This window comes from Caretta caretta, chromosome 1 (genome assembly GCF_965140235.1).
Source record: "Caretta caretta isolate rCarCar2 chromosome 1, rCarCar1.hap1, whole genome shotgun sequence".
NCBI lineage: Eukaryota > Metazoa > Chordata > Testudines > Cheloniidae > Caretta > Caretta caretta.
The window spans coordinates 38,482,108-38,498,916 of NC_134206.1; the positions used below are offsets into that span (position 1 = coordinate 38,482,108).

The following is a 16,809-nucleotide window of genomic DNA, read 5'->3' on the forward strand; positions in this document are numbered from 1 at the left end:
TGGGGGCTTGCCCAGCTCCGCCAGCCCTCCTGCCGGCGCACAGGGTCTGGGCACGGGGGCCAACTGCAGTCCCCGGCAGGAGCGCCAGGAGGGCGGGGTGGGGCAAGCCCCTGTGCCCCAATCCCATTTCCCTGGCAGCAGTGCAGAGGGGGGTGTGTGGGACTGCGGGTGGAAATGGTGGGGAGGGGCCCCACTGTGACATTACCTTCTGGTGTTATCTGGACCAGTGATCTGCTGGGTCACTCCAATCCTTGACTCTGGGAGCCAGCCTTACCCTGCTCTGCTCTGTGAACCCCCACTCGTGGGCTGTTCACGCACAGCCTCTGGCACGTAAGCTGCTCCTTGGATTGTGCAACCGAATGACACTAGCCAATATCTCCAATCCCAGACACAACCCTCGGAACCTCCCTCTTGCAGTGTCTAGTTATGCCCGCTGGATGCTGCAAGCTTATATGAGTTCATCAATTTAACAAAGATAATGATATATACCAGGCTTGTTATCCCAAGGAGAGTCTGCCACACTTCAAACCAAACACACTGCCTCAGGTAGAATAAACAGATTTATTAACTATAAAGATAGATTTTAAGTGATTATACATCAAAGCACAACAAGTCAGAGTCAGGTGAGCATTACCTCATCGCAGTTCCAAACTGACCAAAGGAATGGGGGTGACTCCCTCGAGAGTCTAACAGACTCTTTTGTTGCTGCCTATGCCAGTGTCCTTTGTTCCTGTGAGGCTGGGCTGGTTTGTCCCGTACCTGCCCTGTTGAGGTGTGAACTGCCTCTCTGCTCTTGGAGAGTTTTTGCTTGGGTTTATTTTAAACCATGCGAATAAATTTTCAGCCTCATAACTACATACATGAACTTATAACCTATAACCTTACCTATAACATTACTTGTAACAACAATGCTCAGTGTATCATGAGCCTTCTGAAGACACCCGACATGACAAGCTTTGCACTGGATACCACACAAACATTTTACAAGGATGAACATGGGGGTGCTGGGTGTTTCTCCGAGATACAGAGCATCACACCCACAAAATGGTAATCCACCTCTGACTGAAACACTCTAAAATATTGTAGCAACCGATGAGCTAAGGAACAGTAATTTTGTGAGATAACTAGTGTTTAACTCCCAAAAACCTTCCATACATTTTCATTTTTGTAATTTTTCTGTGAAGTAGCATCCGAGATTCATGGCGATCATATATGCTGTTCAGCTGGTTATTTTCCTTAGTTAAGGAGTACTTGTGGCACCTTACAAGTACTCCTTTTCTTTTTGCGAATACAGACTAACACGGCTGTTCCTCTGAAACCTTTCCTTAGTTAGTTTGCAGTGCTGCTGAGGGCTCATCTACACTTGAAACACTGCAGCGGCATAGTGGCAACACTGCATCTGCGCCTCTATAGTGCTTCGGGGTAGATACTACCTACGTCGATAGGAGGGGTTCTTCCACTGGCATAGGTAATTCTTCCGTCGACATAGCACTCTCTTACACTGATGGTAGCTTAATTGTGTCACACCAGGGTGTGGATTTTTCACATCCCTGAGTGCTGTATCTGGGTCAACCTAACTTTTAGTGTTAACCCGGCCTGAGCCTCACATTGCTTTTAGTGGCTTATATCCACCACACTCCAGCCATACAGTTTCCCTTATTGGTATTTTGAACTACTCTAGAACACAATGCACTAATGTTGATCATGCTGCTTCTCATAGGAAACCTCGCTTTTTCCTTTCCTTTTGCTCACTCTCCATGACCTTTTCAGTACACTGTGGGAGCTTCATTGTGGGGAACGTTAAGGGGATTCCTGCAGTGGTGACTAATTACATGAGAGGAAAGTGATCAGGAACTGTCAGCATGGATTCACCAAGGGAAGGTCATGCCTGACTAATCTAATCGCCTTCTATGATGAGATTACTGGTTCTGTGGATGAAGGAAAAGCAGTGGATGTATTGTTTCTTGACTTTAGCAAAGCTTTTGACATGGTCTCCCACAGTATTCTTGTCAGCAAGTTAAAGAAGTATGGGCTGGATGAATGCACTATAAGGTGGGTAGAAAGTTGGCTAGATTGTCGGGCTCAACGGGTAGTGATCAATGGCTCCATGTCTAGTTGGCAGCCGGTGTCAAGTGGAGTGCCCCAGGGGTCGGTCCTGGGGCCGGTTTTGTTCAATATCTTCATAAATGATCTGGAGGATGGTGTGGATTGCACTCTCAGCAAATTTGCGGATGATACTAAGCTGGGAGGAGTGGTAGATACGCTGGAGGGCAGGGATAGGATACAGAGGGACCTAGACAAATTGGAGGATTGGGCCAAAAGAAATCTGATGAGGTTCAATAAGGATAAGTGCAGGGTCCTGCACTTAGGACGGAAGAACCCAATGCATAGCTACAGACTAGGGACCGAATGGCTAGGCAGCAGTTCTGCGGAAAAGGACCTAGGGGTGACAGTGGACAAGAAGCTGGATATGAGTCAGCAGTGTGCCCTTGTTGCCAAGAAGACCAATGGCATTTTGGGATGTATAAGTAGGGGCATAGCGAGCAGATCGAGGGACGTGATCGTTCCCCTCTATTCGACATTGGTGAGGCCTCATCTGGAGTACTGTGTCCAGTTTTGGGCCCCACACTACAAGAAGGATGTGGATAAATTGGAGAGAGTCCAGCGAAGGGCAACAAAAATGATTAGGGGTCTGGAACACATGACTTATGAGGAGAGGCTGAGGGAACTGGGATTGTTTAGTCTGCAGAAGAGAAGAATGAGGGGGGATTTGATAGCTGCTTTCAACTACCTGAGAGGTGGTTCCAGAGAGGATGGTTCTAGACTATTCTCAGTGGTAGAAGAGGACAGGACAAGGAGTAATGGTCTCAAGTTGCAGTGGGGGAGGTTTAGGTTGGATATTAGGAAAAACTTTTTCACTAAGAGGGTGGTAAAACACTGGAATGCGTTACCTAGGGAGGTGGTAGAATCTCCTTCCTTAGAAGTTTTTAAGGTCAGGCTTGACAAAGCCCTGGCTGGGATGATTTAATTGGGGATTGGTCCTGCTGTGAGCAAGGGGTTGGACTAGATGACCTCCTGAGGTCCCTTCCAACCCTGATATTCTATGATTCTATGAACTCACCCTCTCCTTGCTATTTCCTTGCTGTCTTCATACATCCAAAGATCTTCAAGAAAACTTCTCTGGGAAAAGCACAAAGGGATTTTTGCTCTGGTGAGGGGGCGCACATAGCTAACGCAGTGATTGGAGATGGATGAAAGGAGGAAAATAGAAATAAAAGGATCATTAAATGCTAAGCATGCACATTTTTATGATAAATTACTGTAAAGTCAAAGGCAATTTAAAAAAATATTATTGTGGGAATTCTTGTCATACAAGTGCTATTTAGGTGCATAAAGAAAATATGGCAATGTCTTTATTTATCTATATTTGTATTTCATGTTTTCAGTATAAGAATGAATGAATCCAGGATTCATATTGCTTAACATTACCTAGAGGTGTGCACAAGCTCTGTCTGGTTTAATTTGTGTGCATGTAGAGCCACGTCTTCCCTTCTGTCTGCCTTCTCACCCCATGCCTGTAAGCAGATAGACGAGTAAAAGTTACGAGGACAGTAGGTCCGAGTATATTCCCCAAGACCCTTGCATGGAATCAGCACTTCTAAGGAACCCATCAGTCTCTGCCATACTTTCCCAGACTCTGCAGACGACTCTGAGAGGTGTTGAGTACGTGCAAGGGGAGGATGTGGGCTTAGGATGGGCAGGGAGAGGAGAGGGTAAGTTTGGAGAACACTTATCATCCACTGTGGCCTATCAGAATGCCCTTAAAAAGGTAAGTTGCATTCACTCTTTGGCATGTCACGGTTTATGCCTGCAGGGAAACCTGACTGAGTTTTAAATCAGTCCGTTTTGTAAAACACACGCTACAAAACCGATTAAGCTGTGCACATCCCCATGTCTTTTTACACTCTCTCAGAAATACATTCAGTAGTTTTAAAACTCTTGTCACACATCTGCTGTCAGATGGGTGTTTTTAAGTTGCTGCCAAAACCTTTTTCTGGATTTGGAAGATTTAAACAGAATTACTTGAAAATGCCACATTTCAACATAAATTTTCTGGTTTTATTTTTAAATATCATATTTGTTCAACATTGATCCTTACTAGCAGTGAGAGAACACCACTGATGGGGAATGAAAGGAATCAGTTCTTGACTGCAAGGGCAGTAATCTTGATACATGAATTTGAAGGTGGTGGTGTTTCCTTAGAGCACTTTTAGTACTGGGAGAGCCGAAAATCTGGAGTTGTTTGTTTCAGTCTGTAACTCTTCATTCTCCTTCAGGTTGAAGAGGAAGCTGAGGCCTTTCTGGATTATAGTGGAAGTGAAGAGGAATTTGACCCAAGCACCCTTCCAGATCCTGATAAACACAGAGGCTCTGACCAAGAGGCTGATCTGGATATTGAAGACAGCAATGGGTATGTTTTCTAACTTGAAGCAAAAAAAGATGCAAAGACATTAGTGTGTATCTGTAAAATGCCTTAGCTCAGCTTTCATCAAAAGAAATACAGCAGGGGTGCTGTATATATTTCTTGTTTTTTCCATAGGTCATTTCTCACATGCATTTGGAAATGTTTCTACTTTTGAATGCTGCTTTGTTTAGATGTTGCAACAGGGACATACTGAAAATTTAATGCTCCCAAGACTTCCACTTTTACAGTTTTTTGGCTGAGCAGGTGCTGAACACAAATTAGCAGTTTAGCCTAAGCAACCTCATTTATTTAGCCATGTTAGATTTAGGATTATGAGTCAGTGTCAAAGGGACCTCAGTGAGAATATTCAAACAAAAAAACGTTTGACTAATTCCCAGGAGTTCATCGTGAAGCACAGAAATAAATTTCTATGCTGCCACATTACAAGTTTTATTTGAAAAGAAAACAAAGTCTCATTAAAGGCATAAAGTATATTAGGAATATATTTAATAAATGTGTTTAAGTTGAAGCATGTGATGAACAGAGAGATTCAGTAACTTTTGGAATATTTAGCAATACAAATTAAGTTGAATCTGACTAGAAATGTGCTTTGGAATTAACCCTGGGTTAAAAAATATAGTAAATTGAAAACAGTTCCCTGAAGTATTTTTAAAATATACTTTTTATTTTGAGAGATAATGGTGCAGGATGGGAAGGGGTGGAGACCCACAGTCTGTAATGTTAGCTTACTGCATTTCTTCAGTGCACATACTGTAGGATTGCCAAAAGATCCTGGCTGAAATCCTGGCCCCATTTAATTCATTGTGGGTTTTACCATTGACTTCAGCGGGGTCAGGATTTCACTCCCTGTGTTTCTTTGGTAAACAGGGGAGGCCCTTTGTTATAGGCTCTGATACATCCTGAAATCATGATAGTGGCACTTGATGCATTAGACTGGAAGATAATGTTTATTTTGCTCCCTTTGATTCAACAGGAACTTGTAGTTGTCAGTTGTAAAAGTATCTTTTGCCCTTCAAGTCTCAATCAGTTAAAATTACCTAGGCTAGATTGTTGCTAATCCTAATGTGGCTTCAAGGTAGGAAGAGAGAAGAGGGGTAGTGGTTAGAGCTACCCATATCTTGACTCTGAATCACTACAAACAAGCCAGTAGCATGACTTTCCCCATTCCCCACCAACATGAGAACTGGCCAGGCATCAGTGGGAGGGAAAGAAAGCTTGCATCCTTTTCTGAGATGCAGTAAATTACTTCTTCCCATTGCAAGGAGGAAGCAGGAAAAGAATTATGATTCTGAATCAGTTTCTTCCTGGTTTTACCCTCTGGCCTGACGCAGCAACATGCCACCTCCTACTCAGGGCTGAGTGTGGAGACTCAATCTAGCCTTCTGAGAATTAGCAAAAAGTGTTAAAGGAGAACCAAAAAAAATAACTAAACGTTTAAATAAATTCCTCTATACAGGGGTGGGCAAACTACGGCCTGCCAGATGTTTTAATCCGGTCCTCGAGCTTTCACTGGGGAGCGAGGTCTGGGGCTTGCCCCACTCCGGTGCTCCAACCAGGGAGCAGGGTCAGGGACCACTATATGCAGCTCCCGGAAGCAGTGGCATGGCCCTCCTCCAGTTCCTAGGCATAAGGGCAGCCAGGGGGTTCCACTCTGCACACTGCACCTGCCCCAAGCGCCGCCCCCGCAGTTTCCATTGGCCAGGAACTGCAGCCAATGGGAGCTGCAGGGGCGGTGCCTGCGGACGGGGCAACATGCAGCGCCACCTGGCCGTGCCTGTGTGTAGGAGCTGGAGAAGGGATATGCTGCTGCTTCTGGGAGCAACTTGAGGTAAGCGCCATCTGGAGCCTACACCCCTGAGCCTCTCCCTGTGCCCCAACCCCCCTCCTGCCCTCTGAACCCCTTGGTCCCAGCCCAGAGCACTCTCCTACACCCCAAACCTCTCATAGCCAGCCCCACCCCAGAGCCCTCACCCCCGAGCCCGGAGCCCCCTCCAGCATCCTGAACTCCTCATTTCTGTCTCCACCCCAGAGCCCGCACCCCCAACCAGACCCCTCACCCCCTCCTGCTTCCCAACCCCAATTTTGTGAGCATTCATGGCCCGCCATAGAATTTCTATTCCCAGATGTGGCCCTCAAGCCAAAAAGTTTGCCCACCCTTGCTCTGGCATAGGCTGAGCTTCCGCAATAGCTTTGGTCAGCCCATGGTGGGGATAGGGGTGTGATTTTATACTAATAATGGTCTGTCTCCTCCTCTTGACCTGATTGTGGGGCACTTAGCACATATTGGAGGAGTTTCGTTAAAATGATTAGCAAGCTGCCTTTAATGTATTCGTAGAAACTCAGACATCTAGCTATACTGGATGAATTGCATCTGCTAGAGGTTGATTGCTTCGAGCTGAAGCAGCTAAGTGTGACGAAACTCTTGTTCTTAAGCTCCTCTTAAATGTCTAGTTACCACAGGGATCTCCTAATAACCACTGATGAATGGATGGATGATTGGTTGGTTTTTGTTTTGTTTTTCGCGTACTTACTGTCGGGAAAAGTCAATAGGCTATGGACACATTTCAGCTTGGATTCATATATGGTTTTCTTGGTTTAAGCAAGACTTAGTATATGTTTTAACAATTTTCTGTTGTATTTCAGTAGTTAAAATTTAGGAGACATTAAAGAGAGCATTTTTCTCTGTTGTTTTATGTTTTCTTTTACTTTGTGTACCTGACAGCACTTCTCCCCATTCCATGTAATCAGATATCCACAGTCCTGCAAATATATGAACTTGCAAATAGAGTAGATCCAATGGGCCAGATCCTCAGCTGGCATAAATCAGCATAGGTCCCTTGGAATTAAGAGCTGATGATCTGGCCCACCAAATTCAACATGAGCACTTGTACTTAAAATTAAGCCTATGGATGAGTCTTTGCTGGATTGGGGCCTTGGTCATTTGGCCTTGTGTGGTTCTTTTTACACAGCAAGATGGAATAGAAGCTTAAAACAGGGAAACTTAATTTTAAGACCACAGAAATTGAGATTGGGGTCACATGATGATTAAAACTTTTAATTTTTTTTTTAATTAGCTACATTCAAGATGACAGTGTTCCTTTCACTAGCAGGATCATAGATGATAAATTGTCCACATGGGCATAGTTTAGCCCTTTTTATTTTTGTATACTGCAGTTTTTGTTCACCCTTTATAGACAGAATTGATTTGTCAGTGAATGTTTCTTGAAAAGTTTAGTGCCTGTGGTATGTCACAGGTCCTACAAAGCAATGAATCATAAATAAAAGGCGGGCTAAAGAGGCAACCATTGGAGCTGATATGTAGAAAATAGAATCAATATGTGGATGGGCTAAAAAGTCAAACATATATTTTAACATTTGAATTCTTTGCGCTATGCGTTAAGGTCGACAGCCGAAACTGTGCCATCTGTTAAACTAATTTTATCACAAGCAATTATTTTTCATTCTCAAAATGTAACGTAAATATATTGCTGAAGCTGTGACTGTGTGACTTTAAAATAACGTGAGGGACAACGTAGATGAGGCAATAATCATTGGATAAAAGCTATTATCTCACTCACCTTGTCTCTCTTACATCCTGGAACCAACATGGCTACAACAACACTGCAAAGAACTTTAAAATAATGTAGCATGATAAAGAGCACTTTTCATGCTAGAAAAATATTTTTTTAATTGTTAACTAACTTCATTGTGTACCCAGCTGAAGTTTAAATTTAAAAATGTAAATTGGTTGAGGGCCAGTTTATTCATAGATTGTTTTAAAGTTGTGAAAATTGTTTTCTTGCTCTTTTATTATAACTTTACATTGAAAAAGATCAGTTATTTTGAAAAATGCATTTAATCTGATTTTTGGAACCTAGTCATGCTTGAAAGTTGATTAGTCTGTAAAAGTCACATTTCAAGTTTCAAGTAAGTTTGATGTGTAGCTGGGCATCACATGCCTTTTTATGTTCCTTTCCTATCTAAGCTAATACATATTTGAAATTCTTACCAAGTAATAAAAATATGATTAGTCCAAATTATATATTTGAAAGTTTAGTAGCAAGTCAAATTTAAATTCTTACAATTATTCAATTCCTGTAACCATGTCCCTTCCAGAGGAATTTGTACAATATAAATTCTCTTGTTACTCTGGCTTTCATGTGCAAAAGGACATCATGAACTGAAAAAAAATGCCTGTTCCTAATATTCACATTTATTTTTGCCAGGGAGTTTTAGCTTTATTTTTATTATTGCAAAGTTAACTAGCTCAGTTTTGCTAACTTGAGTAAAAGGTTTTCTGTCTGAACTTGTCATGTTGTCAGTTCTCTGCCATGGGAATTATGATCTGCTGGGCTGTTTTTTGCTGTCAGTTCTGGGGTTTAAACTTTCCGTGGCTAGCAGCAGGACATTCTTAGTGGAGCAACCATGCCTCAGGAACCTGCTCTCATGGGACTCCATCAGAATCAGCATCTGGACTGCTTCAGAGCACAGTGTAGGACCCTTTTGTTGGCCAGACTTTCATTGGACTTTATAGCGAGATGGTGCTAAAAGTACTTGCCAAAGGAGTTAAAAAAAGTTTGTATCCATTTTTTGCTTTTTTATGATTTTATGAATAAGGCCAGGGTTTTTTTTTCCCTTTCACTGTAGAAATATTATGAAAGTCGTCTTGTCTTTGTGTTTACCAGAAGATTAGAGAAGTGGCATGCAAGCTTCCTCAGCTCTAACTGCAAAGGCAGGAGTGCTGAGTCTTTACAAAATATAAATAAATAATATCATAATTCTCCAAAGTTTTCCCCAGTCATTTGAGCAGAATAGGTGTTAACAAAGACAAACCAACGCTACAGGGTTAAATAATATAGATAAAGATGACCTTAGGGATACTCCCGAGAAAGAAGCAGCAGCATTTGGACCCTGCCATGATGTGCGGGAGGCAAGAGCGTGTGAAAAAAGTCAGATACCCTCCACACATGTCATGGGGTCTGGATACTGGGATGATCATGCTGTCAGAGACAGAGAAAGTGGGGAGTCAGAAAGGCTCGGGAGAGAAGACTTCTCCACACAATGCACAGTCAACCTGTGGAACTCATTGCTAGTGAATGTTGTGAAGCTCAAAAGTGTAACAGAGTTCAAAAAAGAATTAGATAAGTTTGTGGAGAATAGGTCCATCAGTGGCTCTTAGCAAAGATGGTCAGGCACACACCCCCATCCTCTGGGTGTTCCTAAATCTTTGATTGCCAGAAGCTGGGACTGGATGACAGAGGATGGATCACTCGATGATTGCCTATTTGTTCATTCCTTCTGAAACACCTGGCATTGGTCACTATCGGAGGACAAGATACTGGGCTGGATGGGACCATTTGTCTGACCCAGTATGGCTGTTCTTATGTTTCTATGAGATAATTCAGTTTGGGCCAAGTTTAAGTTTTAGCTGGTGAGACATCCAGAAAGAGAGATCAGAGAGAGAAGCCACGATTAAGGATTAGAGTGTGAGAGACAGGTCAGGAGTGAACAGATAGATTTAAGAGTTAGTGGTGTAAGGATGGGAATTGAAGCCAGGTGAGTGGAAAAAATCACCTGGTGTATGTGTAAAAGAAAGAGAGAAATGAGCCCTGGGTGGAGCCCTGTGGTATTCCATAAAGAATAGGAGGGAAGAAGAGGACAGGTATGACCCACTGAAGAGATGCTGAGAGGTAGGAGTAGAACCTGGGGAAGCCAGAGCCATAAAATCCACAGAAGAACAAGATTTCAAGGAGTGTATGAATGGACTGTGTTAAAGCAACTAACCCATCAAGGGTGGAGCTGGGGGTCTAAGACTTGGTTCTGAAAGAGGTCATTGAGAGGCCTTGATGAGGGCAGTTTTAGTGAAGTGGAGAAGGGAAGAGCTGGATTGAGGGGCCAGATCAAGGGTGTTGTTTGAAAAGAGGAACTCAGGAAAGCGTCTGTAGTTGGACTGTACAATAAGCTTAGAGGTAAAGGCAGGAGGGACACAGGTAGTAGCTGAAGAGGCTGGTGGGGTCAATGATTTTGTGGATGTGGAGAGACGATGCTTGTCTTGTGAGTAGAAGTAACCTGGCAGGAAAGGAGTAAAGGAAGTCATGAGGATTGGGGAAGGAGGGTTTCCTGGGGCAGGTTAAGTGATTAGAGAAAGAGAGCAGGGAAGAAACCTTGGTGTCAGTACAGAGTGGAAGGGCAACACAAATGCTCAGTACATCACCTAGGAAAGATGATTTAATTACATGGTGAGTCCCTTCCAGTGCCTGGAACATTTGTCTAATGATTTTATCTAAAACTATATATAACCAGGCAGTTGCTCATGGTGAGAATCTGACTTTGAAATTAGAAAATGCGACTGCATTTTGCCATTATACTTTTGAAATTCTGAGTTTTATGCCCGAAGTGCTAGCATAAAATAGAAATACCTTAGGCTGCGGCAACTCCTGCTAGCTTTAAAAGAAAACTATCAAGCTGAAAGGGCTAATATTCAAAGCGTAAGGTTTCATCCTACAACAGTCTTCAAAGATGGATCATCTCCATGTTTTTGAAAAGTCAAGAAAGGTATTAACCTTTTCTTTCACCAACATTTCTTTCACTGGGATGTGGGAGGAGGAGTTGTACGATATACTAGATAAATTTGCTTTTGAATAAAATAGCCTTCTAACTACACTTCTACCAGATGAGTGAGTAATTACTTCAAGCATGTAATATACGATTAATTTTTGTATATCTAGCAACATTCATCATGTTTGATTTAAGGCTATCTTAATGTGAATTGTTAATGAAGTGAAAAATTTGCAGTGGGTTGAATAGGGCGAAAAAGAAGCAGCTGGATATCCTAAATATTCATTGCGCAGTTAAATTGAATTTCTAATATTTCTAATCCCTTAATCTTTTTAAATAAAAATGTGAGATAGAACAAAGTTGTGATTGGACTTGTCATTACATTCTGTTAATCTTTAATATGTAGGACTATTCATCTTTATGTTAGCTCCTAGGTAGGTCAACGTGGAATAGATCTCTGAATTGGGAGAAGAGAAAATGGGATGAATAAATTATACCTGCAGTAAAATCATTAGCTGTATCATTTTTATTGTAGTCAGTCATGTGGTCTGCCATGAGCTGACAACTGTGCTCATACAGGTCACCATTTAGTGCTGCTTTTATGTATAGCTCTGTTTGCTATGTCAATGACAGGTGAAGTTGCCATTTCTTCCTCCTCCTTTAACACATTAAATCAGGATGCTGCGAGTGATTCTGTTGACCCACTAGGTTTTGTACCATTCTTGATTAATCTGCAATATCTTTTCTTATGGTCTAACTTGCCTTCAAGCCATGCTGTTCCATCTAAGACAGTGGTTCTCAACTGTGGTCCACCGCTTGTTCAGGGAAAGCCCCGGCGCGCCGGGCCGGTTTGTTTACCTACCGCATCTGCAGCTTCGGCAGATCAAGGCTCCCGCTGGCCGCGGTTCACCGCTCCAGGCCAACGGGGGCTGCAGAAAATGATGCGGGCCAAGGGATGTGCTGGCTGCCCTTCCCGCAGCCCCCATTGGCATGGAGCAGCAAACCGCGGCCAGTGGGAGCTGCGATCAGCCGAACCTGTGGACGCGGCAGGTAAACAAACTGGCCCGGCGCGCCAGGGGCTTTCCCTGAACAAGCGGTGGACCACAGTTGAGAACCACTGGTCTAAGAGATGTTCCTGTGCCATTCTGGAGGAAAGAATTTAGTATAACCGTGGTCAGAAGAGCTCTTTAAAAAATCACTTTTACACATCCCAGATGAGTGCCCTAACCACCTGGCTATTAGCTATTCTAGAGTGAGTCACCTGCAGTCTTTCCTGTTTTTGTATAACAGTAATGGAATGCAGGAGACCTGGGTTCAAATCCCTGGTCCAAATAAGGCAGAGTGGGGAATTGAACCTGGGTCTCCCAAATCCTAGGTGCCCTCACTAACAAGCTATTTGCTATTCTCAGGTGGGTCTCTTTCTCTCTCTGGTAATGACTCAGAAATGCAATCCTGGACCTGAAAAAATCTTTCTGTTGAAAGTTTAATTGAAACTGACTATTTCCCACAAAAAGTTTCAGTTTTGACAAATCAGCATTTTCTAGCACAAAACTATTTTGCTGAAAACTTCCCAACCAGCTCGAGGGGGTGAGAGAGAGTGAGGGGTCATAGGAGGGATCATAGGAAGTCACGAGCCAGGGCCCAAGTAAGTGACTTATTTGTAGTGACTTTATTGTAGAACATCCCTGTATTGAGATGCTATTACCGCTGGATTAGTAAGGCCAATATTGAAATACTGAGTCCCGTTCCTTTAAAAAAGAAGTTGAAAAATTGGAAGGGATTCAAAAAAGAGGTACAGCACTGATGTAAGGTCTGGAAAACATGCCTTCTAGTGAGAGACTAATTATCATGCATGAAGTCCATCCAAGAGAAGGTTAAGAGGTGACTTAGTTATGATTTAGAAATAGCTATGTGGGGAGAAGATTTCAGTTAGTAGAAAGCTATCTAATTTAGCAGACAAAGGCACAAAAAGATCCAGTGGTTGTAATCTGAAGCAAGATAAATTCAGACTAGAAATAAGGGGTGGGTTTGTTTTGTTTAACCAAGAAGATAATTAATCATTGGAACAATCTCTTTCTAGCTAGAAACAAGGTGGATTTTCCATTAGTTGAACTCATTAAATCAAGATTGATGAATTTCTAAAAGATAAGCTCTAGCTCAACCCAAAGATATGGGCTTTCCACTGCATGCATCCGATGAAGTGAGCTGTAGCTCACGAAAGCTTATGCTCAAATAAATTTGTTAGTCTCTAAAATGCCACAAGTCTTCCTTTTCTTCTTGCGGATACAGACTAACACGGCTGCTACTCTGAAACCTGGCTTGATGAAGGAATCTCTTATTGAAATTCTATGGCCTTTGTTAATCAAGGGGGTCAGACTAGATGTTTGTAATGGGTCCTTCTGGCCTTAAGCATGTGAAACTGATAGTGTATCTAAACGAGAGAGCCACACAATACCTGAATCAGCTGTAAGTGAAAGAGGGACATACGGTTTTATAAAAAGATTAAAATATTAACTTACTTGATGTCTCAATGGGAGATACAAGGAGCATCTGAAACAGATGGTACAGCACAGTTTAAAAATATGGAGAGGAGACCAAGATTTGAAGCCTGGTGTCAGGCTAAGCAGATAAGGAATAAATGCGTTTGAATGTCAGAGGTAGGATGGATCCATTTCATGGAAAAATTTTAAACACGCTAGGCAGTAAGTTGTTGACATTTGTAGTTCATACCAAACAGGGTAGGAAAAACCGCCAATACCCAAGAAAAGGATAATATAATTCACAGTGATATAAATATACTGGAAGCACGGGCAGTATGTAGTGTCCTATCAACTTTCATGGCAAATACTTATTTCAAGTTTTATTTTCATTGGTCTTTGAAAATAATGATGCTAATACTGTAAGACTTACTTAAAATTCATTGTCTAGTACCTTTCTCCTGAGGAATTAAAAATTCTTTACAAACAGGAATGAATGAATACTTGCAACACTCATGAGGTTCAGTCGGTATTCTCCCCATTTTACAGGTAGGAAGATTGAAATGGAGGTTGTGACTTACAAAGAAAAACTATTGGGTACAGAACCCAGGTCTTCTGATTGCTATTTCAGCACTCTCATGGCCACTAAATGCTGCCTCCATGTAAGGCCAATTGTGGATAAAATTGTAAAATTTTTGAATAATGCATAAAGTGAGGGGAAACCTAGTAATGCAAGAAAAGAGGAATTAAATGTAGAATGTCCGAGTAAGTTGTTCATGCAAAGTATGGAAAACTCTGGCGGCCTTGGAGATTTATATTTTAAATTAAAGCAAGTGCTTCGGGGCTATAACCACCCTACCCAGGCTATCTGAATGAACTAAATACAAATACACAAGGAGAAACACAAAAAGGCTGGGTCATTAAGAAACGTAGAGTGAATTTAATTGCACACAAAGCACTTAATAAACTAAATGAACAGCAGCGCCTAAGGCAACAAGCAGAACAAGTAACCTAAGAAGTACAAAAAGTAACTTCGGTTCAGGTATTAAGAAAGGAGAGATTGCGGGCACAGTCAGCATAGAAATTAGAGCCCTGGGTTATCTCCACCACCAAATCCTCTGCAATACTTCCAGTATAGTGGAGAGAAATTTTTAACAGCTTGTTTTGTTCTCTGTTTTCCATTTTATTTTTTTCTTGTTCCAGACTATAGTAATACTTTAAGACAGACTCATCCTGTCTTTTGGTTTCAGTGCCGCACAAGTAAATTAATCTTCTCTTTTTCTTCAATTATTTTTATACATCTAGTTGTAGAACAGTTTTGATTTACATCAGTGTAATGGCCAGTAAAGAGAATAACACAACACAATATATTTTCATTACCATTGCTATATGCTGTAGCATTCTGACAGTAAACTGGAAAGAAGCTGCACTGGGCTGTATGGAAGGGACTGCAGTAATTAATCTTCATTAGGATTGTTGCCATGGCCTTGTAAATTAAAATTTATTATATGGAAGAAAGTTTGTGGCACAACATGTTTGATTAGCAAAATGCCAATGCTTAAGGGATAAATTATTCTTAAATGTTCTAATTATTTTTTATGTGCAGATTCATTCATTATTAACTGAAAGTTTCTTTAGGAAAGTTGAACTGCCAGGCATGCTGGAATTACATAGCAACTTGTTGGCTGCATTATATTTACAAGGGCAACATTTCAGCCTAGCACTGGTAAACGCAGCCTGCAAGAAATACCATAGCAAATGTAAATACATACAATAGAGGCTTCTATCTGGGGCTCTCAAAGCATCGTATAAACATTATTGTTTAAGTAATGACAATGTGCTTGAAGCTGCACATAGCCCTTTATTTCAAACTGTCCCTCCTCAAAGCTCTTACAATCTAAAGAATAGAGACTTTGAGTTGACAAGACATATGTAAGGGGACTGCTGCCCCCTTCCTAACATTCAGTGGGGGTGTTTTGGTTGGCTAGCTCCAAGTACTCAAAGGGAAAGGTCTATGGGAAATCAGGACCCTGAGACTGATAGTCCCCAGGAACAATGGGGAGAGGCCAATGCTCCAGGTCAGCTTGAATGACAGGGCGGGCAGGCTAATCAGGGAGTCAGGAGGCCAGGGAGGTCCCGTCCTCCATGTGAGCTGGACTTGCCTGGGTCAGACAGAGTGGGGCCGAGCTAAGGAGAAAGCAGGGGCCCAGCTGAGCTGGGGAGCAGAGCTGGGCCAGATCCAGAGAGAGCAGCCCCTGTCCTGGGAGCAGAGCTGCAGCCCCAAAGCCAGAGGCATGGCCCAGAGAGAGCAGACTTGCCCTGGGAGGAGAGCTGCAGCAACCAGAGCCAGAGGGGCCAGAAAAGCAGCCCAGGAAGCAGGTCAGTGCTGGGAGCAGAGTCACAGAAGCAGCCTGCAGAGCAGACTTGTCCTGGGAGCAGAGCTGTAGCAACCAGAGGCAGAGGAGCCAAAGAAGCAGCCCAGGGAGCTGGAGGCAGAGCAGCCGTGCTGAGACAGAGTGGTGGAGCTGAGGCTGGAGCAGTCCGGAGCTGGGTGTGGTGAGCAGCTGGGGAGTGTGAGGGGGATCCTGGGCAGCGGGCCCAGCGCAGGGAGACGCCTCAGCCAAGAGGCTCTGCAGGCCAGGCTTGGATCGTAACCCCGACAGGGCGGGGATGACTCTGGGAAGAAGGGTCCTGCCCCTGAGAGCGTGAGGCCACCACCAGAGCGAGTGTCCAACCCACAGCATCCCTGCAGCACAGCCAGGGCCTGAGAAGAAGGCCTGGGACTCACAAGGAACAGACTGTGAACTGCCCTGACATTCCAGAGACACTGTTTGTGATGTTCCCTGCCACAGAGCAGGGTGATGTGTTTCCTTTAACCTTTCCCATTTTTCCTTATTCTTTTTAAAATTAATTGTTGATTAAATAACTTGCATTTGCTTTAAATTGTATGTAATGGTCAGTGGGTCAGAGAAGTGCCCAGTGCAGAGAGAGCACCCCGGAGTGGGGACACCCTAGCCCCTGTCCTAGGTGACCACGGCAGGGTTGGGGGTCGAGCCCCCCAGGAATCCTGGGCCCAGCCTTGTTGGGGTTACGAGGACTCTGCCAGACAGGAGAGTGGAAGGGGAGTCCTCAAGGGCAGGGAGGCCACTGGGTAAAGGAAGTGGGAGCGAGGACTCAGATCCTTTCGCTAGCCCACTTCACCGGGGTAGTGCAGAAGCCAGGAAAGTTCCCCACAATAGCGGGACTATTCCCCCACTTACACATACTTAAAAGCCTGAAGGAGTTAAT

At 43.2% G+C, this 16,809-nt stretch overlaps 1 protein-coding gene across 3 annotated transcripts in view; it reads left to right on the forward strand.

The window, feature by feature from the left end:
* Positions 1-16,809, forward strand: part of DDX10 (DEAD-box helicase 10) — a 377,623-nt gene that overhangs the window by 352,605 nt on the left and 8,209 nt on the right. For all 3 annotated transcript variants that reach the window (XM_048844745.2, XM_048844755.2, XM_048844735.2), the window contains one exon: positions 4,338-4,471. In XM_048844745.2, coding sequence (XP_048700702.1) covers positions 4,338-4,471 — 134 coding nt within the window. The remainder of the gene's footprint in view (positions 1-4,337; positions 4,472-16,809) is intronic.